The 27527-nt window shown below is 49.8% G+C and overlaps 1 protein-coding gene across 1 annotated transcript; it reads right to left on the bottom strand.

The window, feature by feature from the left end:
- Positions 1-787: 787 nt before the first annotated feature.
- On the bottom strand, positions 788-27527 carry PXDC1 (PX domain containing 1). The gene is made up of 5 exons (XM_084794722.1): positions 26490-27527; positions 12298-12389; positions 11442-11559; positions 4497-4608; positions 788-1885 (listed from the first exon to the last, which is right to left on the bottom strand). The coding sequence occupies exons 1-5, from the start codon at positions 26743-26745 to the stop codon at positions 1768-1770; spliced, it is 696 nt and encodes a 231-aa protein (XP_084650848.1). The 5' UTR covers positions 26746-27527; the 3' UTR covers positions 788-1767.

The raw sequence follows: 27527 nt of genomic DNA, 5'->3' as shown, positions 1-27527 counted from the left end.
GCCTAAAAGAGGCCTGGGAACTAAACTCACAGGGTGACAGAGAACTAGTCTGCCCCAATAGTTTGAGCAGAGGAGAAAAAGTCACTGGAAAAATGCTGGTTTGAGAAACATGTCTGTAGAATAGGATCAGTGGAGACGACCCATGCATGAAGCACTGAAAGACAGGCTGGAATTCACTGAACACACTGGGTTTTGGTTTTGTTTGGTTTTGGGACAGAGTCTCACTATGTAGACCAGACTGGTCTTGAACTCAAAAAGAACCCTATGTCTCGGCCTGCCTAGTGCTGGGATTAAAGATATACTGACCACAAATACTGGTTTCAATGTTAACTGCTAAAGGCAACTATCTTTGTACTGATCTTAATTTGGTCGGAAGACAACAAATATTTAACTGGTAGGCCTTAGTCAGTCCTTCAGTAGCAAATATGAAAAGCAGGATGCTTTAAGTTGAACACAGCTGGAAGGCAAAATCCACGGAAACACTGTATTGTAGCTCTGGGTCACCAGAGACACTTCCTGTGACTGCCAAAGAGGAAAGCAGAGAAGGGGAAACCCCTAAGTCAAAAATGAAAGCAAACCCAACTTATTTGTTCATTGTCTTGTTTGAATAGATTACTCCCTGGGGTGAGAACACATTTCCTAAATATGCCAGGAAGAGTGCCAGGGCCAGGTCTCAGGACAGAGATGCGGTGGGGGTGGACGTCATCAGGTAACTTCTCCCTTGTCCCTAGGCAGGGGACAAAATCAACCACATCTTTTTTACGCAAACACACTCACTACATCAAAGTAGAGCAATAGATTTTATTTAATTAAAATAGATTAAAAACAGACTGTGTAAAAGAATTAGAATTTTCAATAATTTACTATTATTTACATTAGCAAGTGCTGGTCGTTAGTAGACACACGGTGAGGAGCTGAGCTTGCAAGACCTAGACCTTCCTGTGGTCCAAGCTGTAAGCTTCCCTTTCTCCCCATCCCTTCCTTTCTGATCCATCCTGGCACTTAGGCCACTGAGTGCACCGGGGGAGGGGCTTCAAGCACCCTAGGCTGTGGTGACTGCGTCACCATGGCCTGCCAGAGTGCTGACAGGTGCTGGCAGACAGGAAGGAGCTCTCTTCTCTGGAAGGAAACTTTACACTGGGTTCCTATGCACATGACTGTGAATGCGGTCCCTTCCCCAAAGCCAGCGCTCCTCTTCAGGCTTGACGCTGTGCGAACACTCCTTCCAGCTAACCCCAAACCTAGCTTCCAGGGAGGAGATGTAAAGTGGGGAAAAAGCCAACATCCTTCTTCTCAAAGAAGTCCCGACTCACTTAATATCCCCTGTCCACAAGGTCCAGAACTTGGTGACTCATCAAAAATCCTCTTGGAATGCTTTGTACCTTTGACACACGAGAGAAAAGTGGGGAGTCAGGCCACGTGACCAAGAGGAATGCTCCCCTCGAGTAGGCAGTGAGAACAAGAGGAAGCATGGCTTGCACGAAAACAGTGCTCCCCAGGAAAAGAGACAGGCTGGAGGGGCCCAGTGCAAGTAGAAGGCCCATCAGAGCTGCAGGACACATGGCCTCCTGTTGCTGGAGACCTGGGGTTAGCCTGTAGTCATCAAGAGGCTCTGTGCCTCCACTCTCAGGACACTCAGGCCTGGTGAACCTCAGGACCCTGGGGGTGTGGGGGGTCCAGGCTGAGCAGCAGCTTTAGCCCTTGAGGCCGCACAGTGGACAGCATGAGGTCATGCAGACTGAAGCAGAGAAGGCCTGATGGTGAGACTCAATCCAAAATGTCTGTCTCAAATGGAACCAGGTGGTAATAGGACAAGTTGGTGACATAAGCTGCTGGGTCGTCACCATCTTCGAGCTCTGAGGTGAACTCACCACCATTCTCAAACCTGAAAGAGACGACAGAGGTGAAGGCCACCTTGTGGGACCCCAGCCAGTAGCAAGAGAGGACAAGAGGCAGCTAGTGCAGTGCAAGGACACTGAGGGATCCAGGCTCTATGGAAGGAGACAAGGGACATCAATGGGATGAGGTCCTTCCCAAGTATGCAGCCACACGTGGGAAGAACCGTGAATATATAAACTGCTTATATATTGACTTGTGTTTGTGTGTGTGTGTGTGTGTATCATCTTTGCTGTCCTTGCAGTTACTTTCTGCATCTGTAAGTTAGTGGGGCCTTCAGTGTGTGTGTGTGTGTGTGTGTGTGTGTGTGTGTGTGTGTGTGTGTGTGTGTGTGTTTTAATTGACAGTGATATTCTGGCTCCTGTTCTGGGCCAGGCCCTGTGTCAGCTTGGAGACCAGCAGCAGACAGGCAGGTTCAGGTGATGTGTCCTCAGGGAGCAGGAGCTTGCAAGGACAACACCAGCGAGGGACACTAGAGGAGGCTTCCGATGCTCACGGAGGAAGGCTCTACCTGGTAGCCAAGCCTGGTTTGACCCAGGATGACTCAAGCTCTGACGGAAGAGAATTATGTGCCCGTGGGAAGCTAACATAGTGTGTGCATAGGACCGTCCTAAACTCCCCACCACCTTCATCAAGGTGATGAAGCCCCTCAGACCAGAGGATGTTCTGAAGATAGAGGAAAGAAAGGAAACTGGCAGAACCGACAAACGCCTCGGGACCAACTCTGCCAGGGTCTCTGCTGACCCTCCTGGCCCATTCCCTCAGTTGCCCCCTCACTGGTGCCCACCTTCCTGCTGGGTCAAATTTGGATGTTCTCAGCAGAGACTCCACCGCACGGCCACCCAGCCCAGGGCATGGTAAGCGTCAAGTGCTGTGGCTGTGTCAGCTTCTCCCTCTCTGGGTAGCCAACTCCCTTGTGTACCTGGGCTGGGCTGGAGAGAGGGCGGAATATAGGCAGCGTGGGTGGGTGCAATGCAGGGCCTTGGTGGGCGGTGAGTTTGTGGGCAAACAACACACACACCTGGGAACAGCTTCAGAGAACTGGTTCAGTTTGTTGAAGAGGAAAGGGGTGTTTACGCCCCCGGGGAGGTGGGCAGGGTCTCTGGGGAAAGGTTTGTGTGGCCATGTACAATTGGCCAAGACAGGGGTGTTTGAAGACACTTCATCTGCGTACTCAGGACTAGGGGAGGTTTAAGGGGGGAAACATTATAGGGTTAAACTAAGAGGGAGGCCTGATAACTGTTAGGGTAGTCAACTCTTACTAAGGTTGATGGTGGGGTAGCTGGCTTTCTGGCTCCAGGTTAGGAGAGGGGAGGGAGCCAATGCCTGCTGTTCTCATATGAGGTGTCCGGGGTTGAAGCTCTCATTCACCTTCTCCCATTTATCCTAGGCCATTGTGGTCCCACAATGTGTCACCAGCCTTCCAGTCTCTGAGTGTTCAACAGCCAATGCCTAAGAGACTGATGCATGTGTTCTGGAGCACCGTTTCTGGGGAGTACTGAAGAACTTTCTCCGAGGGCATGAGAAGGTGGTGAGAAACTGTGTTGACAGAGTTTCTCTGGCCTGCTCAGCCTCTAGGCAAGCCTCGCCAAGACAATGAGGGCTGCGGCAGTCACCACATGTGGTTTCTTGGGGACCTCGGGCTGGCAGGGATGACACTCTGGCGCGCACACTGAGTGAGTGTTAACAGAAGGAAAGCCAAGCCCTTCAGCTTTGTGTGAGATGGTGCTGGCCCAGGGACTATCATGGTAGAGGAGTCAGATGGTGACTTTTTCACATCACCAGCTGCTACAGGGCCTATGTCTGCCTCTACAGTGTTGGCAAGGACCCCTTTCTGTCCCTAGGAACACACAGCAACAAAGCCAGACTTCCTGTCACCCTGGCAGGGCTGACGTGAGGAGGGAGAGGGAAGGGACGGGGAGAGGAGCTGGACTCTGCTACCCAGGTAATTCACCAAGGAGCTGACTGGCAGGAGGCAAGCAATGGTCCTGCTGGCCTCTAGGTGGCAGGCTCTCTACAGCACTCCATTGCTGAGGTGGGTAGAATGCAGGCAGCGACCCATAAACTTGTGAGGTAAACCTATGTGTCACAGCCCTGGTCTAGGAAGTGTAGAGGCATGTGGATCCTGGATGCTGGACCAGAAGATAGGGTTCCACACCTCAAAGCCAACACAAACTAGATCCTGGAGTTTTGCACCTTCTTCTGAATGCACCTCACATCTAATGATCGCGTGACTATTCCTCCCCTAGACCAATTAATCAAGTCTCGCCAGACTATGAGACAAACTTTTAAAATAGGAATCCTCAAACTGGCAGAGTCTGCTGCTGTTCTCAACCTGTGGGTTGTGACCCCCTGGGGGTTAGAATGACCCTTTCACAGGAGTTTCATATTGGATATCCTGCGTAACAGTGGCAAAATTACAGTTATGAAGTGGCAATGGAAACAATTTTATGGTTGGGGTCATGAGGAACTGTGTTAAACATGAAGAACTACATGAAAGGATTGCAGCATTAAGAAGGTTGAGAACCATTGCTGTAGAGCATTGCACGAGCCACCAGCTTGACCCATGTATGAAACCACATTAGAAAACATGTACTCACAAATGCTCTGTGGAATCCGCATCCAGGAGCTGGTCCTTCCCATTGGGTATGCTGTGGTCAATGACAATTGTTTCTGTGTTTGCCAAACAAAATCCATTGGACCTCATGATTTCTGAAAACCAAAGCCGTGACGTAAGTGCCCAGGAGAGGTCAGTACTTAAGGTTTAAAGTTTCAGGACTTATTATAGATTGACTGCTCTCAGCCTTGGCCAGAGATGTTTCTTTCTGCAGCGGGCAGTTATTAATGCCAACTCATAATTGATCCCAGTGCTGAGAATAAGTGACTGCTAAGTGTTCAGCCCTAGATAGGACATCTATAGTCACTTCCTCCGAGGTTCAGGGGACATTGTGGAAGAGGGACGGAAAGAATGTAGGAGTTTGAGGATGGGAAGGAGAGCTGTGAATCGCTGTCTTCTGGGCTTGACATAGTGGCTGTACCCAGCAACTCAGAGCAACAGTGGCTGCCTGCACAAAGCTGGACCCATCAGCACTCTGTCAGGGATGGAAGAGGGACCCATAAGGCCCCATCTCTTCTTGAGGAGCTGTCTGTAATTAATGGGCACTGTGGGAGGGAAAGTGATAGTCCTTGGTGGTATAAATACAGTACAGTTGCCCTTGCTCAATTAAATAACCTACTCATGGTAATGCCGGCAACTCTAATGAAATATTGTGCATCATTAAAAAAAAATAAATTAAATTAAAAGGCATGATAACAGGTGGGGGAACTTGTAAAGAGAAGGGGTTCCGTGTGGGAGAGAGAGGGTGATAAGAGAGAGAACAGTGGATAAAGGGAACATGATCAAAGCACAATGTGTGTGTGTGTGTGTGTGTGTGTGTGTGTGTGTGTGTAAAATTGTGAAATAAAATTTTAGAATTGAAGTTTATATCAATTTCTCCCCTTCCCTATTACCTATCATCCCCAGTTCTCTCCCAATGTCCAGAGAATCCCTCTAGTGTTCAGACAGGCAGACTGAGTTGCTGACACCAGTGTCACAGGAGCAGTGTGTCGCTCCCTGAAGGACAAACCTCAGGCTATCTGAACACCTCCCCGTGTGCTCTGCCCTTGGGTTTACAGTGCAGGATGGAGGGAAGTAGACAGAGGGCTGGGATCTATCTATCTACCACTGTGACCCATGACATCACACAGTTTCCCTGCCTTTTCTGAGCTCTAGCCTGTGGCTGAGACAAGGCTGACAGCATCTACATCCCGGGTGGTGCTAAGTATCAGATGAGACCAGATTGCATTTGTCATAAAGTTGTATATATACACTAATATATTCCCCCGAGAAAGACAGATATGGGAACTTTAGAAAAATCAACAAACAGAAGCGGCTTCCTGTACATACACTGGCTGGTGGTTTACAAGGGCTCTCCTATGCTTGGAAGGGCTGAAATGGAGGATTGGTGGCCTGCATTAAGCTGGAGACTGAGACTGCAGCCTTGTGCCCTTGGGACTCTTCTCCTCCATGGGAAACCTTCAAGACTGCATTTGTGAATCTCCAAGGATTTACCTCACTCTAGCAACCCATGACGTCCTGGATACCACCATGGCAAGCAAGCATCCAGTTAGTCACATTACGGCATCCTCTTTGAACATCAAAGACCATGATGTTCACATCTCTAATGCAAAATGAGGCAGCGTTTCTAGAACCTCCATCCACCCTCCCTCTAGGATTTAAATCATCTTTACATCATTGTTGCAATGTAAATGATATGTAAATCATTGGTATAAAGGCTGAAGGAAAAAGGGGCTACACATGTTCAGTAAACATAGTGCTTTTTCTCAGTATTTTGACCTGTGCTTGATTGAATCCATAGATTCTGGACCTATAGACACAGAGAGCTGACTGTGTAAGATCCAGTATGGCTTGGCTCTTTTCTTTTTTTCCTACTGCAGCTTTGAAGGCTCAGAAAGAACTGCATTTCTCTCCTTTCTCTCAGAGGATCAGCAGGCTTGGCGCCATGTTGGCTTTGGAATCATCCCCTCTCTGTAAGCCTCACTCATCTGCAGTCCTTGGCTCTCAGGCAGCTGAGCTCCAAGCTGAGGACCACTTCCGTAGTCCTCTGAAGCCAGGCTCTAACCTTAAAAGACACGATTGAGACATACCCCTGATTCTGGATATGTTTAGTCCACAACATCTGCATCCTCGCACCAAGGACACAGCTGACTTTACCCTTCCTCTTTTCCAGGCCCACACAGCCAAGAAGAGAATCTCAGAAGCCTTTGTTTCTAATGGATTATCTTAGTCCTCACCCCCAGACCACAGTCTAATTTATTCCTGAGTGCGTAAATTTGCTTAATGATGAGAATGATCACTTCTTGACTATTTTTAGCCTTTCTAGGAATTTGGTGCTCTGTTCTGTGAACTTCTATCCACATGCAGAGAATGAGGGAACTACCCAGAAAGAAATAAAGAAAAATAGGTTTTCTCTTCACTCTTGCAAAACAATTATTCATCAGTTTGCCAAGTACTTGCTGAAATGCAGGTCTGCTTTCTCAGGAAAGGGGCTAGCCTGTGTCACAGGTCTCTTGCAGCACTTTCTCAGTCAGCCACACTCATGAGACATCAGCTTCCGGTTCCCTCCCCTGCCTTCTTCCTTTTACCCCAGTGGTTTGCAGCACTGGCGAGGGCCTCTACAAACCAAGGAGGAGTGCGGCTGGGAACTCAGGTCAGCTGCAAATCTGTCAGATTGAAAATCACCGAACCCCACACAAGTTCCGCTTCTTTCGCCTCCCCACTCAAAGGGCGTGGCAGCAGGGAACCACTTTCTTTATTGCTCTTATTAACTCTGACCCAAATCTGTCTGTCTGAGGAAGTGCAGACAGCCCCAGAACAGCCTCTGCACCACTAACTGACAGCCCAGGTCTCCTCCCACCTCCTTTACCAAGGAAATCTTGCATGGGGAAGGGAGGCTGGGAGTTCAAACAGATGTCACTGATGCAAGTCACTTCTGCACAAATGCCTAATCTTTGCTAACTGTGAACTGTGGAATCAAGGAGGTAGAATCTTGTCCTTCAAGAATAGATTTGGAACAAAGTCACTCCTCAGATGTCTACAACAAAGAACCTTTGGGAACCTAGATGAGATCTGAAGTCCCCAAGGCCAGCTGGGCCCTGAGGACATTAAAGTATACTGGTCTCCAATATCTCCAAGTCCTAGCCCCAGGACACAGAGGGATATTGCTCAAATTGCTGGTATTTCACAAAAGACAGCCCCCCCCCCCAAAGCTCTGGGCTCCTCCTGGATGGCCACCCTCACCCTCATCACTCTGAGCCACCAGTTCTCAAACCCCTGAGCCCACAGCTTGAGTCTGTAAACTCTCAGTGCATCCATTCCAAACTAGCTTGGAGAAGGATGGCTCACCCAGAAACACAAAAGCAGGTATCACAGCAGGCTCAAACCCTAGCCAGACATGCACGGCCCTGCTATGCCTGTGTGAGTCAAAACTGGAGCAAAGATTCAGTGACAGCCTAGATTTTTACTTTTCCCATTCACTTAACAATTCACTTAAGAAGAGCTGTCCCTTAAAGACCTAAGAGAAGTTATTCAAAACTTACAACAAAGAAAAGTGTGAGCTTAGAACGTGTCTAACCGCTGGGGCCACCGGTTTTAAACCACTTTGCTAACAGTCCTGTGGCGGTGCCCTCCCTAGGTGCCAGCTCCACACTGGGCAACAGTGGTTTGCATGGGAGGTTACTTTTGGATGAGTCTTCACAGGAGGGTGCTGCTGTGGTTTGTGTGTGAGATATGCCCCCTATAGGCTTGTGTGTTTGAACAGTTAGTCCCCAGCCGGTCATGCTGTTTTGGAAGGTTGAAATACCTTTAGGAGCGGAGTCTCACTGGAGCAAGTAAGTCACTGGGGGGGGGGTGTTTGCGGTTTTACTGCCCAGCCTCACTCTCTGTCCACTCGGCCTCCTGACTACAGACCCAGTGGGACCAGCTGTCGCATATCCCCACAACCATGCCTACCTCTATACGATGGGCTGTGTGTCTTCTTAACCTCTAAGTCAAATAAACCATTTCTCCTTTAGGCTGTTTCTGGTCAGGTTACTTAGTGACAGCAACGAGAAAAAAGTAACCAACACGAGTGGTGTGGACCCAGGACCTGTGCCTTCAAGCTCAATAACGGCTTGTTGATGCCATTCATAATACGGGCCCACGGACTGTAGCACTGCTGGCAATTCTCAGCATTATCACGCATCACACTGACCCCAAGAACAGCTGTTCCTGCTACCTGTGCCTGCATAACACGTTAGTCTGCTGCTGTCCTCTTTATGGGCTCGGCTGCACATTAAATGGGATGGTACGTCTGAAGACTCTCCATGTCTGATATGTCTGAAGTCTCAAATAATACTGATTATTACTACCCATCTTGGTCACAATTCCCACCTGTTGTGGTATCATCATCATCATCACCATCTAAAGAAAATTTATAATTAAAGAAAAATGACAGCGCCTGCAGCTTATTTTCAAACAAACTGAAGATATGAATTTCTCGTATCTCAGTCTAGAAACCACAGCAAAAATCACTAGCTAGTTTAGTTTTTTTTTTTAAGTCACACTCCTAATTCTAGAAACAATCCGTTTTCAGGTTGATGCCGTGCCCTATGCAAAGATCAAACTCAAGGCCTCACATTGCTAGGCAAGTGGTTCTGCCCCTGAGCTGTTCTCCAGGCCTCAAGATATTTTTTAATTCCTACGTTCAAGTTTTGTAATGTTTAATTTATAGTTACCTTTAGAATTATAAGTAAGCCATAAACACATAGATAGGGCTTCCACAACCACCCCCCATCAGCAGCTCCCTACAGTCAATACTTCATAGAGTGAGGGTCCCTTATAACATCTAGGGAATGACAGGGGGACAGTACTGTTAAGTGTGGAGTCCCTTCAATGGAGTTTCACTGGTGCCCCATTATTGGCACATTCTTCTTCTACAGATCCAATTCAGAACTCCTAGTTGCACAGAGCTGCTGTGACATGATCTTCTTGACCCTAATGGCTCCTGGTCTTCCCTTGTTCCTCGTGACGTCACGACTCGTCCTTGGACCTGGGTTTCCAGGTGGCTAGAGCTCAGTAACGTGCCACTGGAAGGATCTCACAAGATGTGTTAAGTGCCTCTCCGTGAAAATGTAGGCTGTGCATGTACGTGTGTGTGTGTACTGCACAATGTTCCCAGGCCTGCAGGCAATGCAGAGTAGGCGCTCTAAGAATGGTCCACCAGGTGTCCTCAAAGTAAGCCCTCTCTCTTTCTCTTTGTCATTATTAACATCTCAGAGAATAAGGCCTTAATGCTGTGCAAACCCTGTTTTAACTTGAACTTTCACCCACCAGTCTTAGCTTATCTCCATCAGTGAATTTTGTTTCGCAACATCTCCCAGTCTGTCTGTGTGCATGGCGCCGTAACGGTGATCTTTCCCAATTTGTAACTGTGGGTGAGTTTACACATGTCCTATGTCACCAGCCCTGCAGGTCATCAGTTCTCTGATTCCTTTTCTTCTGCACACCTGTAGTCAGCCTTGGAAGTGCTCACAGTATGGCCCTCCTCCCTTCTAAGTCCTCCCTGTTTTCACGTTATCACAGCAACAGACCAAAAGCACAAACAATATCCTTTTATTAACTGGCTGACTTGTCTACCCCATATAGAAAAAAATTATGGCTAAGATTGAATAGATACTGGATTAAAGAACACATACACACAAAAATGTATTTCTTTTTAACCCCTGAATGGGAACAAGCCATTTTCGCGTCTGAAATCTATTGGTTCTACCAGCCATAACTAGGTGAAGCAGAGACCTGTGTTTCCTTTGTGCTGCGTAGTCACAGCTGCAGTGCAGAACACTTAAGATCCGTGTGCTCTTAGGTTTGATAAACACTTAGATCAACACAGGAAACGAATGCTTAAGTCTGAGTGGCTCCCCTTGCTGAGGCCCCAGAATATTGGCAAGATTTCCCAGTACAACCAGTGCCTGCTGCCACCTGGTGGAACCCTCACCACCTACAGCCTCAACACTCAAATAGAAAAGGCATGACACCCAGGGCCCAGGCTCTGTAAAGCACCATCCCAGAGCGGGGAGGGGGGAATCTGTGCTAACTCCACAGCACCCACCATCTCAGCGAAGAAGCGAAGACCTTCCCCAAAGCCAATGCCACATCTCAGGGGCTCCCTCACTTCCACAGGTTGACCTACTGACTCCAGGCATTGTCTCAAAAACGCCCTCCTGGTGCTGGAGACGTGCTTGGCAGCTAACAATACTTGATGCTCTTCCAGGAGACCCACATTCAGTTGTCACCACCCACCTGCTGGCTCACAACCATTCTACAGCTCCAGTTCTGGGAGCTCCAAAGCCTTCTTTAGCATCTGTGGACACCAGGCATTCATATAGGTGCAGACAAATACAAGTACAAATATGAAATTAAAATAATACATTTAAGCCTGGCGTGGTGGCACACATCTTTAATCCCAGGCAGGTGGATCACTGTGAGTTCGAGGCCAGCCTCATCTACAAAGCAAGTCCAGGACTGCCAAGGCTACACAGAGAAACCCTGCCTCGAAAAACCAATCAATCAATCAATCAATCAATGCCTCGAAAAACCAATCAATCAATCAATCAATCAGTCAATAAATTTAAAACAAGAATGCCTTGCTAGTATTTTTATCATTGTTATACTATTAAAGTAAGTCCTAATTATTATGTCAAATAACCCCCTTTGGAAGTAAGAATGGCATACTCTGCAGTCACCAAGCGGAGGGCACAATGCTTAGTAAGAACTGGGGGATCATTTCTCACCCACTATTCCTCTGTTCTAGGGAAGTGACCTTTAGGAGCCCAAGGGTGGAATCTGAGCCCACCCACTGCAATGCCACACTACAAGGTCACTGTGGTGGCCTTGACCACCACAGCCACTGAGAACAGTCCTCCTATGCACTCACCATGGCACTTACCTGATATTTTGACAGGACTTTGAAAGCTGGGTTGAATTTTATGGACATTATCATTTTTTAACACCTGGTCCAGAGGTGATCTTTCGAAGAAGGTGAGCACAACCTCAGACCTGGAATACTGGGAACAAACACAGCGATTACTGAAGAGGGAAAGCTCTTCACAGCAGGTGCCATGTGTGTGCTGGGGTGGCCCCAATGACTGCACCACTGAAGTCTCTTTATTTACAAGTGGCTGACAGGCGAGGCCTCTGGCTAGGGTGAGCAGCTCTGTGGAACGCTTTGCACTCAGTTGGCATTTCACACCCGGCTCCCTCCTTTACTATCAGCTGGGCTGAGTCTATGTCACCTAAGTTGCTTCTACATGCCCCATTTGACAGCGGGGCGGTGGGGGGGGAGGGGTGGCAGGGAACACAGACCGTTTAAGAGCTAAGCTGTTCTGCCTGAGCCTCCAGGTTCTTATTTCTCTGCATCAAGCTCACAGACTCGGTTTACTGGAAGATGTAACTAAAGATCACGTTGCCAATGTAGATGCTGACACTGCCCTCAGCTTCCTGGTGCCTCTCCTAAACCTAAGCAGGAACAGTGGGTTCTCAGATGAGAGAAGACAGCAAAGGCTGCTGCTTCTATAGAAGCCTCTGTCCCCTCCTGCTTTACCCCTGGTGGCTCTGCTTCCACTCTGTCCCCAGGAGACAAAGACTCCAGCAGGGGGTCCACGGAAGACTTCCTTCCCTTGATTGTCTGCTGCAGGGACATCTAGTGGGAACGAACTGCTGAGTGGGCTGAACGGAGCTGTCTTTAAGTCTGGGTGGTGATGGGGCACTCTGGCCTCCCTGCCCCACCTAGACTCCTGGCTCACCTTACACGGCATGCTGATGACCATCTCCAGAAGCTTCTCGACCTCATTGAGCCTGGTCTCTATGTCCTGTGCACCCTTGATGGCAAGCAGCCCTAGAACAGAGGCAGAAATAGCCAGGTCAGTTAGTGGAGCAGGCTATGATGAAATAGGCAGCAGATACACAACAGGTGTCCCGCGATGAGGACACCGCCCCCCAGTGTCACCTTCCACAGCAAAATGTCCTATTCTTAAGATTATATCTCAATGCCTCCCGTGAATTCTTGAAACCACAGATAGAGCCAGAACCATAAAGACAAAGGCCTTTCCATCCAGTCCAAAGTGTACACCATAGCCATAGCTATGACATTTTCAATTTGAACTGAGATGAGAAAGCTACCATGAGCTTCACAGACAGATTGACACCCTCTACTGTAGATCATACACACCTCTGCCTGCATGGGTGGGTTTTGTTTTGTTTTCCTTATTCGGGTGATACTATCTACCTTGAGGGGCGTCACTGCTTCTCTTTGCACACTTGAAGGGCCAGCATCACAACTCTCCCCATTTTATGACCAGCACTAAGCAAAAATGGGGGTTTTAGGACCCTGAGAACTGAGACACACAAAAAAAAAACCCGTGAAAGACCTGATAACCACAGAGCAGCGAGACAGAGGCAAAGGAACCAGTCTCATCCCAGAGAAGACAGGGTGGGGTGCTATTCAGGATTATATGTAAACCAAAACTTAGGAATTGTTTGCTTTGAGGACTTTTGACCTAAAAGAACAGGAAACAACGTCTCTGATAAGGGAGGCTCGGTCCCCCTCAGCCTCAAGTGTGTCAAGTGCTAACCTTTAAGGTCCTCTGTAAAACCTCCCCCTGAGACGCATCTCAGTGATGCTGCAACTGATGGAGCTTGTCCAAAAAAAAAAAAACCAACAGTGAAGGAGGACAGGGGTGTCTGATCCTCTGCAGTACGACACCATGGGGCCATGCCACAACACCCGGACGCACCCAGAGACCCCTCGCTTGCCACCAGTATGAATACTGCACAAAGGGTGGGTGGCCCAGAATCCACTCCCTCCCCCCACACCCTGTAATGACACAGGAAAAGACTCACTCTGTCAATGACAGCTTCCCAGACCACAAGCCCTGTGTAAACAGAGCCCATATTTAGGCAAGCCATGTAAAATGCAATGCTCAGAAGGAAGAATAGATCTCAGAGAAAACCCATGTGGCCGTGACTCATGCTCCTCTCCAGGGACCCAAGCATCCGTGCTTGGTGTGGGCACCAGAGAGTGGTCACCACAGGCTCTGACTGGCTGTTGGGCTGTGCGGTATTTTATTTTTAAAGTCTTACAGCTCAAGCCCATATTTCCCACTTCCGCTTCTCCCACCATCCTTCCAGGGGCAAAATTTAAGACTCCTCGACATGCTAGCTTTGCCCCAGACTCTGTCTGACCAGAATGGCACAACCCCCCATGATCCGCAACAGAACTCCAGAGACCTAGATCTTAGAACGGCCGTCAGTCCAGAAACGTTTCTCTCAGACTCTTTTGTGGTTTTGTTCACAAAAGGTAAAGTGTTACGATTTTAGGCAATTGGCCACCTGCATCCACACCCATGGTCAAAATAATCTCCAAAATCAACCTGAGTGAAATTAGGAAGCACCAGGGAGCTCCTACCAGAGAGCGCCCAGATGTGCTAAGAGGACATGTCTAGAAGGCTAGCCCAGGCTAGCCCTAATGTCCACACCAGTGCCTTCCAGGTACATAAGTGCCCTTGCTTGTTGATAGTGGTTTCTGATCCTGCCCCTCCCCCCCCCCTTCACCTGTACACTCCACAGGTGGTCAGCCATGGAATGTGCAAGACCCAGAGATGACAGTGGCCTTTGACTGGCCCATTGGAAAACCTCAGTGTTCACATATGCTGCATCTGCATGAACTCAAGCACATCCCCCCAGCCATCACCAGATGAAGGAACTCAAAAACCCTCACTCCAAGCCCCACTCTGTCTGTGCCTGTTGAAGAAAGGAAGCAAAATAAAAAAAAGCAGAAAATACCAGGATACCCAAACAGATTTCAAATATTTGTGTGTGTGTGTGTGTGTGTGTGTGTGTGTGTGTACAAAGAGAGAAAGAGAGAGACAGACAGACAGACAGACAGAGAAATAGAAATACATGGCATGATGGCATGTTTGGGGCACAATGTGGCATATATGACAGTGCTCCTATAAGATATGTCACCTAGCAATAGCACAGCTGTCTCAGTTTGTGTAAACGCACTCATGATGCTCACACAATGACAGAACACTGTCATAGACACCTTTCTCAGCATCACTGACGTTAAGAGGGCATGGTTGTGCCCACACATGAGGACGCAGCTACTACTCTTTGCACCAGGTTGCTTTGAACATCCTTCCTTGCTACACAGTAGTCCACAGAGGGCAGAGCCTAGTCAGAACTCCTTGAAAAGTTATTTGTAAAGAAAGTGAAACACACACACGTGCATACACACACACACCCAGTCCCACAGAGAGCTGCTTTCTTCCAAGAAGCAAAGCTGTCCTCTGGTTCCTGAGAGCTACAATCCTCATTCTGCATCCATGACAACAGCACAGCATTTACACTGTCTGAAAGTGTGGTTAACAGGAGACCATTCTCCTGCACAGTCAGTTTACACCACTGTACACCGTGGAAGCATCTGCTCTCAAAGAACAAGTTTTGACTCTTGCTCATTAGATGTGATGAGAGAGCTCTGGCCACGCCTCTGTATCCCTTGGTTGGGCTTACAACCTCCAACAGAGCCATAAACACACTCTGCTCCAGGTCTGTGTACTGGTTTGCATGAGGATGTCCCCAGACAGTCTCAGATGTCTGAACAGTTGGTGACACCGGTTGGGGAGGCTTAGAAGGTGTGGCCTTGTTGAACGAAGCTTGTCACAGAAGCAGGCAGGCTAAAAGCCCAGACCATTTCCAGCTCTCACTCTTGCTTATGGTTCAAAATGTAAGCTCTCAGCTCCCTGCTCCTGCTGCACACTGTCCCATCCGCCTTGGACTCTGGAGCTAGAAGCCCGTAGAAGCACTTCCTCCCATGAGTTGCTTTGGTCACTGTTTTATGACAGCAATAGGAAAGCGTCTATAAAAAAAAAAAATCAGTCTTTCAAGGCAGCCAGATTTCACAACCCTGTGCACGGTGAATTTCAGATAAATCAGGAGGAGCACAGTAGGAAGGGCTGGCCTACTGAAACTACGTTTGCTGTTTGTCTAGACATGAACTTCATGACCTGCACTCTGTATCTGCTATGCCCCACTTTTCAGGCTGCAGTACAGAAAAGCAAGGGTGCCCTTCAGGCCTCTGGGAACAGCATCAGAACAGTGGCCCGGCTGGATGTGGCCCCACCACACCTTACCAGTCTCACGCCTTGCCATTTATCACAGCTCTGGGATAACCCTAAGAAACAGGCCCCACCGGCTAACAGGTCTCCCGTGCCCACAGGGCAGCCTCTGCCTGGCACATGCAGCCAGGAGAGCACTGTGAGGGACAAGGTGGCACTCAGACTACAAGCCCTATGGCTTGATTGCATCTGCTTCCTTAGGCCAGTCTTCATGCTTCTGAATGAAAGCCAAGTGGTGTTCTTTGGGAATGTAAGTGTGCTTGAGACCTGAGCAAAGCGAGACATCTGAATGGGGAACAGAAGCTGTAGGACCCTCCTGTACGAGTGCAGACATGACAGGGGATTCTCTCTGAGGCTGTGAGACAGGTGCTTCCAGCATTTAATGCCCATACTGGCTCTCTGTGGCAGCCAAGCTGGCAATCTAGTTTGGCTTTCTTAAGGAGCCACAGCCTGTCTCCAAGGCCCGCTCTCATCTGAGTGACAAGGAACACTGATTGGCCCCTTCCCCAGCGGGGGGCACAGCAGCTTGGCAAAATGGTATGTCCCTCTGCATTTGCTGAAGTTTTCCTAACAGTACTACACCCTGATGACCACTGCTGCGCTACAGCCCCTGGGCTAAAGAGCACAGCCTGAAGAGGAGGAAAAAAGGCAGCACTCGGCATCCCTGGCTGTACCCCCAGGCTAACAAGGCATGGAAAAATCACCATCAGCCACCTGGCTTCTGATAGCTCAAACCCCAAAGCTCAAAGAGCCCTTCCCTATGGGTCCTGAACATCACACACACACACACACACACACACACACACACACACACACACACACACACCTCCCTCTACTCCAGGGCTACAATGCAGAAAATAAAACAAACTTTGTCTGGAAACTTCTAATTGTTTCGCACTCCTAGGTTTCTTAGGTGGGATCCTCAAATAACTTCAGTCACCGTCCTAATAATGAGCAGACTCCAAGCACCATCTGCAAAAGGCAGCACTCTGACAGAGGTCCACCTATGAGCGTCCGCTTTCATTTTCAGAACAGGGGACAAGAGCCATGTATCCAAGCAGGACAGCTACTAGCACAGTGCACTACTTGCTCGCATTTGCACACTTTCCTATTGCACCTGCTATGTTTTTTTCTTGGACCCAAGTCAACTGGCTCTTAAAGCCTTAGGCCAGCTTTTCCAATGTCACGTGTGTATAATAAACCATAATCTTCATCTTTTAATGTATTTAAATACAATAACTTCAGAATATCCAATGCTTCTGGTTTTTATATTCCAAATATCACTGGTGGTTTAAGAAAAGTCAGTCTGGAGCTGCCTGGAGCCCTTTCTCCCTATAAAGCATTTAGCCTTGTAAGAAAATAGCAGAGACTCTGTGCTTAACTGATTTCATCAAAAGCAAACACCTGCTTCATTCCTGGAATCAAACCTAAATGAAGCAAGCATAAACAGCTGTGCCTACCATGACTTTGCTATCTGAGGTTGTAATGATCAGTACTGCAGGTGACCGTGCACAGATGCACTCAAAACTAAAATCAAGCGTCTTCCCAGGGAGCCTGTGGTTCTACAATTGGCCAGCAGAGGGTACCAACACACTGCATAAATCTAAGGATTTTGCTCCAAAATTCATAGAAAAGGACAATTGCCCACTGCTTGCACAGGAAGAATTTGACCCGGAAGGTTTTATGGTCCCTGAAAATTTTCTGATTTCTAAAAAAGTATAATTACTCATACAACCTCAGCTTCTAGAATTTCCCAACACATAGTTTATGACACAAGAATTTTTATCCAAGTTTAGCACAAGCAGTGAAAAGTTTGAAAAATCATTAAACTATATCATACGTACATTTCAGCAAGCCAAATACACAGGGACTAAATGTTAGCATGACTGGGCATGGTGGTGTCCATTACTTTAGTTCTGGCATTCATGAGACAGAGGCAGGCCTGCTCTATAAAGCGAGTTCCAGGCCAGCTAGAGCTACACAGTAAGACTCTATCTCAAAAAAAGGGTCAGCCTAGAGCTGCACCACCCCACCCCACCACCCCCTGCCCCGAGTGAGGAGTGGGGCTAGCCTCGAGAACATAGTTTGTGGTGCTCTGGTGAAAGTTAACACCTGCTTTATTCCTGGTACCAAAACTCAATGAAGCAAGCATAAACAAATCAGTTTCCTCATCTCAGAAACCTGGGGCTGAAGTGCCACATTTGTTAAGCAGTGTTTGGTCTCCACAGCTGTGACCCATGGCATCCTCTGCAGAAGACTTAGGGTGGGGGCTGGGGCAGCAAGTCTAATTCTGGTAATACTGGTGTGATGTAGCAGAGGTCTACAGAGAAGCAATGCATTAAGGGTTGCCCATGGCCCACAGCACCTGCCTCTCTTGAGAGGAAGCTTTCTGACTCTCCTACAAAGGACAGCCCCGGGGGAACTTTTTGTTGGGAGCACTTTCAAATGGGGCCAGATAACAAACTGCATTGAAATGGCTCCTTTTCCATTTAACAAATGTGCCCATCGACAAACTGCACAAGAAGTGCAGGGCTCGGAAGCGCTGAGTGTACTCTTGTGCACATGAGAGAGAGGTACTCACAGTCTTGGCTGCGGACTCAGGAAAGGCTGAATACACCATGAATTTCACAAGCAATGTACTTTACTATTTTGGGGGCAAACATTCAATAATTTCTAATTATCTGTTTTCTTTTTCTCCTCCTCCTTTTTTTCTTCTTCCTCCTCCTCCTCTTCTTCTTGCTTGTAGGCTGGCTTGCTGGAGATAGAACCCAGAGCCTTGAACAGGTAAGGCAAGCGCAAGCGCTATCTCTACTGCGCAGGAACCCCAGCCTCTAAACAGGTACTCTCACCTGCTCAAAAAGCAGAGGCTAGGAAATAATTAGGTGCTCCTGTGGAGGTTCTGGATTCCTGGAAAATTGCAGTGAGTCTTGGCTCAGTGTGGTTGCCCAGTGTGAGTGCATGGCATGCACATGCGCAACTGTACGTTGACACAGGAGAGAACAGGGCTGAACACCAAACAATCCCTTGAACCCTAGCACAGGTCAGAACACTCCGGCTGGTTGACCCACCCCTCCCTCCTGTCCTATTGACAGGACACACAAGCACAGCAGCCAGGCTTACAGGGAGCACAGAGGTGACCAGAATGATGGCCCATGCACATCTCTCCCAGGATAAAACGCTGGAATGAGACCACAGGAGGAAGTGGCAGAAGAGGCGGAGCCAGAAAGAAACTTCCCAAGGACCCACAGGAGGAAGCTGCTTCTTCCTTCCTCTTCTGGAGCTTCCTGCTCCCAACAGGGGCCTCCTAAAGGGAACACACTGTTTTCTCCAACTGGGGAAAAAAATGCATCCGAATAGAATGCTAATTCCCCCCTCCCCCCTTTTCTTAATCCCTCCTCTCTGTTGTTTTCCTCCCCCTGCCCCCAGCCCCCAGTAAAGCAAAATTCCCTTCCGAACTAGAACTCAGACAGTTTTTAGAAGCCATTCAAAAGCCAGGCATGGTAGCACATGCCTGCAATTCCAGCATTTAGAAAGCCATGGCACAAAAATATTGATTTTGAAGCTAGCTAGGGCTACAAGATAAGACTCTATTTAACAAAACAAAAACAAACAAACAAACAAAAAACCCTTCACTTGGCCACTCTTCTCCCCCTGTGCTGGGGACCCATCCCAAAGTTTTTTTCATGCTAAGCATATGCTACACCACTGAGCTACCCCACCTGTCCCTGCTAGTTGGGCATAAAGAAAAGGCACACAAGATGACTGCCCATTTTCACCTCTCCACACAGGAAGGGCACACTGTCTAAAGTTCACAATCCAGGGGTGGAGGGATACCACGGCCCAAACCATGCCTCCTCTGGACATTTGTGCTGGCCACAAGGTGGACAGGAGGCATACACCTACCGTACGTGGTTGGCAGGGAGCAGGACCCAGGACAACACAGACAACAACAACAAAATGCCCCTACTCACTGTAGCAGGAGGAGGCCCGAAGGATGAAGGGATGGAGAGAGGGAGGGAAGGACAAAGGGAGGAAGGCAGTGTGGAGGCCCACAAAAGACCCTGAGGCTGGGGAGGGTGTGGAGTGGTGAGAGCTGAGGCAGAGGCCAAGACAAGCCCCATAGGCCTTTAAGGAGACCACAGCTTCCCAGGCAGGGTCTGGCAGCAAGAGCTCCATCTGGCTGGCAATTCTGGTTCTTAGAGTGGATGTAAACACTGACCCAAGATTCCTCCATCAATCAAGTCTGACCCACACCAAGCAGTATATAGCAGGGAGTCCCTGGGAGGGTGGGGTCACATCTGTAAAGGGCATTGTTGAGAGCAGTGAGCAGGCTCTTGGGTGGATGAGCTTTGTAGGACACTGTGGTCTTGTTGGGCACCAGGCCTCCTTTTATTGGGGTTACCAGGGTTACTCGGGACATAGGATAGACAGTGTGAGAAAGGCAGCAATTCCTTGTGTCTGGCTTGGTGCTGAGCACTTTGTGGTTACTATTGCTCAGTAGGACTCACCACCTTGCCACACAGAGGTTCTTATTGCTATTTTGTCAAGAATGAGCCACCGGAAAGGAGAAACGATGGGACAGGGGAGGGAAATTTTGTAGGCAAATTAGAACAAAATATGTGTGTGGATTGTGACCAGCAAACCTATTACTTTGTATGAGGAGGAGGAGAAGGAAGGGGAGGAGGAAGAGGGCAGAGGATTAAGCCTTGAGGACCAAACAACTTTGCTGAAAGCCACATGGCAAGTATCAGGTCACAGAGCAAGCATAACAACGTCACCTGTCTGGGAGCATAGGTCATGCCCCGCTATGGTAACTTGGCTGTGTACCCTGCTTTGCCACCCAATCTCCCAAGCCTTCAGTGTTCTCACACAGGAAAGGCAGCGGTGTTCCCCTGTTCTGCCCAAGTGCTGCGACATGTTTCCCTCATCAGCAAAGGGTAAGGAGACAGCTGTTCTCCAAACAAATGGGAAAAAGGAGTTCTTGTGTGTAAGTTACAAGAAAGATGTAACTGTGACCATCATCATTCAACTTGGGGGTGGGACGAGGACAGCACTAGCCTTCGGTGTCATCAGCACATGAGCACACACATCAGTGACTTGGCCTTACTCAGGAGATACGGAAGCTGCCAGGAATAAATGCAGCACAGGATCATGGCCACTCTTCTCCCGTCTTCCCACAAGCAGAGACAAAAATCAGACCAATGGGCTCTCAAGGGCTTCTCCAGACGGAGAAGTGACGAGACACAACCTTTTAAATGATGTCAACTAAAACCGGCCAGTAGACACATACTATAACCCAAAGATACCAAAGCCCCAGACATAGTATTAATGTGGGGCTGGGAACCTAGCTCAGGAGCGGAGCAAGTGCTTAGGATGCACAAAACTCTTGGTCCAGTCCCCAGAACACAAAATATAAAAGCACTATAGCTGTCTTTCTGTGGCATGGCAGTGCCAACACATGACAGTATGTGCCTTCGGTCTATTGTCCTCAGCCTGCTGGTGGCCACGAGGAAGGTGCCATGGCTTGCACTTTCACATTTGAAGACACTCAAGCAGAAGGCAGGCTGGCTTGTACTTTGCTGTCAGCCCCTTACACACAAGCTCAAGTCCACACTCCTCATTTGCAGCAAGTTGAGCTCTGTGGAGAGGTGCCACAAGCCTTGTCTTTAGTCTCTCTGCATTATTTGAGTTTCCCCATCCACAGTACTGTGGCTACTCTAATTTTAAACTATGCATGAAGCATGAATGGGTCTCCTCTTACTTCTGAAATGAGTCTGCCAAAACAGGCAGCAGAGAAATATCAGGCCCAAAGTGCTTTTTGAAACAGAAGAGAACTAAGTTCCTTGGAGGGCAGTCTGAGTGCACAGGTGCCTTGCCTCCGGGCTCACAGAGAGGCCTGGAGGGGAAGAAGAGAACATTTCTCCTTCAGCGTCCCATGGGAGAAGCTGTGGTATCGGTGCAATCTGCTGGGCCAGCTATGTAGGTTCCAACTGGTTCCACCTGCAGCTGGGAAAGGCAACCCAGGTGTCAGGACAGCCCAGGGCATAGGACACGATCTACAGCATAAAACCAAAATCAAGTGCAACCAAGAACTCATTTATGGAAAAAGAAGAGATTTAAGGATGTCAGAGTGGAGCCTGGTGTGGGCAGCAGGGTGTGGATTTGGGAACAAATACAAAAGAAAAAAAAAGGGAGAGGAGGAGGAGGAACCCCAGAACAGGATGGGGGGATCCTATATATGGAAGAGTCAAAAGTAGGTGAATGAGCCAGAAGAGATGCCCAAATCCCCTGCGAAGTGAAAAGTGCCCAGACAGATGATAAATTGTCCCTGGGGGGAAGCTCTGTATGGGGACGGGGCTGCAGCAAAGGTTGGGGGCAGCACCTTAACACTCCAACACCGAAGGCTATGCAGAGATGGTATCTCTATGGCCTTCTGTGCTGCCCAGACCTGTCTACAGCATGGCCACTGAGAAAGTCAAGTGGATGGCTCTGAGCAGCAGTTGGTCCATCCATCCGACACCATTCTCTCTGTTTGTCAGTAACATCAAACTTCTCCCTCCTGTCCAGGTGAGGACAATGTGATGGACATAGCACAAGTCTGGGATGTGGAAGCAAGGTACCGTATCCGTGCCCAACATTTCCTGGTACTATCCCATCTGCGGCTCTCAAGTCTGGGAAGAGACCATGTCCTATACACGGAAGATGCGCATCATCAGTGATAAAAAAACCGAACACAGCAAGGACAGGAACACCACGCACAGGTTCACGTTACAAGCTGTGCTGCTAGATGCCAAGTTCTAGGCTGACCCCCCTCAGCCAGCCCCTCTTACTCCATAACCCCCGCCTCTCTGCAGCACAGGGCAAGCCCTGTGCCAGAATTCTGGGCTTGTGTGCTGTGTCACACACCAACCTCTAGTCTCTTGGCACCCTCTATGGATTTCTCTTCCCGGCTAATCAGTGTCTAGTCGCTTCTCACACCTGCTCCGTTACACCTGGTCCCTGCAGCCCTCTACCCCTGCCTCCACGGTTCTAGTCCGTGGTCTCAGCACATCAAATCAGTTCCCTGGCTCAGATCATGACTGAGCTTCAACTGTCTCTCTCCAGCTCCCTAACCTATCCTCCTCACTGCAGCCATAATGATCTATCTCTTCACTGCTAACCCTCACCCGCACCCCACAAATACACACCAGAATCAAGATGCTTGCACCCGCTCTCTATCTGCCTGGATGCCCCCAGGTACCTGCTGCTTTGGTTTTTCCTTCAAATCTCTACTCACTTGTTACTAAGCCCATCCTTGACCTGTTTAAAACATCTAAACGTGTTCCTTGGCCCTAAATCATTGCCTCTTCTGTGGCTTCTGTAGTACTGTTTCTTCTGAGTATTTATCAGCCTCTAACATATTTTGTTGCTTATAGATGAATGCATTTCTCCCAACCAAAATATAAGAATCAAAAAGGACAGGTTGTTGTCCATTCATTTCCCTGTCCCCTGCACCTGCACGATGCCTGGCAGCCGATGTGTGACCACATCAATGAATGTAAAGCCAAAATGCAGTCACCGAAAGCCTAAGCTCACCTGGCCACTTTGAAATAGAATCTGTAGCAGCAGAGATAACCAGGCCAGCTCAGACGTCACAGCTCTGGGCTCTGCAACAGGTGCCATTTAAAAAGAGGATCAAAGTACTCCAAGGGCCTCATGTGGTCAATGGGAAAATGTTGCCGGGTTCTGCTTTTAAACGCAGACCTTCCCATATGGGAAATGTAAACAAAGCGAGAGGTCTTGTTCACGATCTAAACCAGTAGGTATTATATACCACAGGGGACTTAAACACCCGACACAGCCCTGTGGTGAAAAAGCAGGAAAGTAAGAGGGGGAACACCTGGCAACCCAGGCATCAGGTCCACAGGAAGCAGCTACCTCCCCATCCTAGGGCTGGAGGAAAACACAGCAAGAGGCGGCTATGAACCTTAGGTCATAAACTACCAATCTGCCGCTAGTTAGAGTCTGGAGAGAGACCTGGTTCCCTGAAGAACGATACAGCACAGGAACAAGATTGAGATAAACACTACCCTGTCCCATCCAAACAGAAGGCCACTACGGCAAGGGAATGTACACCGTGCCTCCAGCCCATGCAGGGGACACCATTCTCCCTGTCTGTATGTCACCGGGACACATGAAAAGCCATGACCATCGACCAAGCATAACACCACAGAAGAAGGAAAAAGTCGGCCTCTCCCCATCTTAACTCTCTCATGGCAATGTTGGAGGAAGCAAGACAGAGGGTTCAGCACCACAACAGCTCAAAGATTCAGAAATGCACAGTGGAGCCCTGGCTTCTCCACTTGCTGTGTCGGGGAGCTACCACCAGCCTGCCAGGGGCAGTTCAGGAACAGATTTCCCAGGGAAGCTTTTCTAATGAACCGAGAGAGCATAAACTTAAAACCCAGCCCAGAAATTTCAATAAATGCAGACTTGGGAATCTGACCAACAAAATTAAATTGCCAGCAGTACCCATGGCTGGGATATCTTTCCTGTTGGTGGTTTGAAAAACTAGACAGCTTTTTTTTTTTTTAATGCAGATAACAAATTTTCCTAGAGAAGAGGTAGAATCTTCTTTTGTGTTTCCATGGCAGTATTTCACTTGGCACGAGATGTCCGTGGACTTGAAAGGATCAAAAGAAAGGAGGCTCTCCGAGCTTTGTGAAACAGGACTCAGTTGGTCCTAGGGAAGGACCAAGCAGAGAAAGGAAAACCAGAGTGGATTATGGTTTAGCCTCACCCTTCTACTGCGCCCAGGATTCATCCTCATTCCTTCTAGGGGGTACCTTGTAAGAGGTTTGCATCAGCTAAGCCTTGGCACCAGTGATGGACAGTTCTAATGGTCATATAGCAGGTTGTCAGCCACTGGGCCTCACCCCAGCCGCTCCATCACTACATCTTAACCCCCACCTCTGCTTCTTCCTACCCTTTAGATACTTGAAGGCAGCTCCCTTAGCCCTGGATTTTCTCCATGATAGTCACCCACTTCTAAATATTTCCTTTACTCTTTTGGAGGCTGTGTGGGTACATGCAGAGTCTGCAACTTGACTCCGGGAGCCTACGGAAATGCGAGAGAGGCCAGGTGAACGAGGTAAGACAGTTTCCCTTCCTTTGGCTCCAGGGAAGGCCTTTTTACCTGAGACTCTAGGGGGAAGCCACGCCCCTCCCCACACCCTCTGCCACCAGCACTTCTGGCCAGAAGAGGTTGGCATTGACAGCAAACAAGTGTCATGTACAGACACTACTGTCACCAGACACCATCAGGCATTTCACTCGGTACTCTGAGAGATGATGATCTGATTATTTGTCTGGGGTCACAGCGGACCTCTGGGACCTGCTCAGAGGGAGAGCATGGGAGTTCAACTTGCTTATGGCCTGCTCTGTTCCAGAAGAAGCCGCTGAGTAAACCACCGACCCTTCCTTAGGATTTCCTGACTCAGTCATTCATTTGTTAAATTAAAATATACAACAAATAGCAAATTTAAAACAATAAAAACGGGTCTAATCTTGAAATGGTATTCAGCCACTGGGAGGGGCTAGGATGGAGATCTAAGGCCGGCTTGTCACTAGGGGCCTCCACACTAGCTTAGCTTTGGGAACCTGTCCAAATGATGTGTCTGCCAGGGGATGTGTCATGAGAATGGAGGTAATTAGCCACATAATTCACACACGGGTGGGGCCTATCACCAGGAGGAAACGGAGGTTATCTCAAGCCTTAGTCCGACAGACGGCCAAGGAGACAAGTACTGGCTAACCTTGAGTAACTTTGCCCCAAGCTGCCCCAGGATTGCTGCTTGGAGGGCTTGTTGGGGGGGGGGGCGCCGGCGGGGAGAAGAGCTTGGGGTCCATGAGTCTTGGAGCCCCCCGGGAGGCCACACACACTGGGAGTCTGATCAGAAGTCTATTCGTCCCTCCTGTCCCCAGCTAACTGCCCCACACTTCATCCTTCCCTGTCTCAATCAAGACCTCTCTCCGGTTTCCTCTGCTCTTCCAGTCTCTTTGCTGGCAGTAGGAAAAGGGAAGCCACCGCTGTTTGAGAAAACAAGAGTCACAGCCAACCAGGACCATCACAAGGCCAGGGAGGAGGCGCCCATGGCTAATCAAATCCGAATGCGGACCCAGCTCATGGGTGGAGACCCTGGGTTGGTCGGACACATGCAGGCGGGGCAGTTGCCTCCTAGGAGAGGTGGAAAAGATTGCTGCGTGGCACCTCGCGCTCAGCTTCAGCTGTCCCCGGGGGGGGGGGGGGCAGAATGGGGACCCAGCCTCTCACAGCCAGGACCTGGGACCATACCCGATAAGATCCCACGGTTCTGACACTCCTTAACTGTCTCTACTGTCTCCAGCAAACGGAATCGAGCCTACACTGGTTCTCCATGGGAGAAGGGGAACAGGGGAAGCGGCTGGGACCCGGTAGCTATCAGCTCTAACTGTCACCTCCGCTATGCCTTCTTCAGAAGCGACTTGTGCTTTGGGACAGTCCGGCGAGAGTTCGACTGACTTTGTACCCGTTTCCACTCATTTATCCTCCAGGAGCGTGTGCCCCAGGATCCACAAGGCTCCTAGTCCTTTCTGAATAACCGCCGGGTTCCCTTCTTAAGGGAACTCGGGATCTTAGATGTCCTCCATCAGGTGCCCAGCGGCAGAAGGAAAAAACAATCTCACGTTAAATAACTCTTCCCGCTACCTTCACTGCACTTTGACGGCATCTCGTCTCTCTGTTCCTCCCCCAGAGCCACACCCGCAGCCCTCAGCAACCCCGGCGCCCCGCAGCCCCTCACCTTGCCGCAGTGGCGCGCGCGCCAACTCGGGCCGGTCCTCGGGGAAGGCGTCGCGGAGACGCTTGCACAGGCGTCCCAGGTCCGCGAAACTGCGGTGCAAATAGAGCACGCTGCGGTCCGACCACTCCGTGCGGATCTCGAAAAACTCCTCCTCGTCGCCACGCCGGCTGACGATAAGCCTGCGGATCCCGTTCACCCAGCAGCCGCGCACGAACATGTTCACAAGCGACGTGCCCTCAAACACTGCCGAGGCCATACCGCGGGCCGAGCATGCCCTTGCTGCCGGGGGCGCCCTCGGCCCCCGCCCCGGGGTCCGCCTGGGCAGAGTGGGTCCCTGTCGGGGTGATCAGCGGTCTTCCGTGGAATGCGGTCGATTCCCCACAAAGGCGGTTCCGAGTCTCCGTGGGGCGAAGTCGGTGCCCAGCAGATAAGCCAGGGCTCCACGCGCACTCTGGGGAAGCCACCTGCGACCCGCACTCAAAGAGGCGCCACCCGGAGTCTGTCGGGCCGCGCTGGCCGCGGCTTTATAAGGAACTTCCCATCGCCGGCGGCTATGTGGAGTCCAAGCTGCCGCGCCTCCCTCCCGCCTCCAGCTGACCCGCCGCGGGCCGCGCGGTGGGCTGTCCTGTGCGAGCGCTCCACGCACTGCGCCGCCTCCCTAGTCTGCGGGCTGCTAAACAGGGCGGGCCTGCGCTCGGAGACTTTCTCCTCTTTCCTACTCTGGATCCCAGAGATTCTCCAGCCCGGAGTTGAGCGATCTGCCCGGCCCACGCAGGGGGTGGGATCGACACGTCGCTGGAGTCCGGAGTCCCAGGGCGGCGCCGCGCTGGGCGGGGACGCAGGCTCATACTGCACGGGAATCGGGGCAGTGGGCCTGGTGCTGGACCCCGCGCCGGCCTGGGCCAAGAGACAAGCAAGCCCGCCCCGCGTCCCCTCGGTTACCGGCGTCTCCGCCCCAGGTCCTCCCGCGCATTCCGGTCGTGCCTTAGCCTGGCGGAGGCCCGTAAAGCCGCGGGACAGACCGACCGGAAGACTAGA

This window comes from Acomys minous, assembly GCF_964271855.1.
Source record: "Acomys minous genome assembly, chromosome: 9".
NCBI lineage: Eukaryota > Metazoa > Chordata > Mammalia > Rodentia > Muridae > Acomys > Acomys minous.
This window is presented reverse-complemented; position numbering and strand designations above follow the sequence as displayed.

What these genes read in the sequence shown, in the direction of transcription:
- PXDC1 (XM_084794722.1), bottom strand. Translation starts at nt 26,745, where the DNA reads ATGGCCTCGGCAGTGTTTGAGGGCACGTCGCTTGTGAACATGTTCGTG. An exon ending in TCATCAGCATGCCGTGTAAG is followed by an intron (nt 11,560 to 12,297) that starts GTGAGCCAGGAG and finishes GTTTGTTCCCAG; the next exon opens with TATTCCAGGTCTGAGGTTGT. An exon ending in GCGGATTCCACAGAGCATTT is followed by an intron (nt 1,886 to 4,496) that starts GTGAGTACATGT and finishes CGTCTCTTTCAG; the next exon opens with GTTTGAGAATGGTGGTGAGT.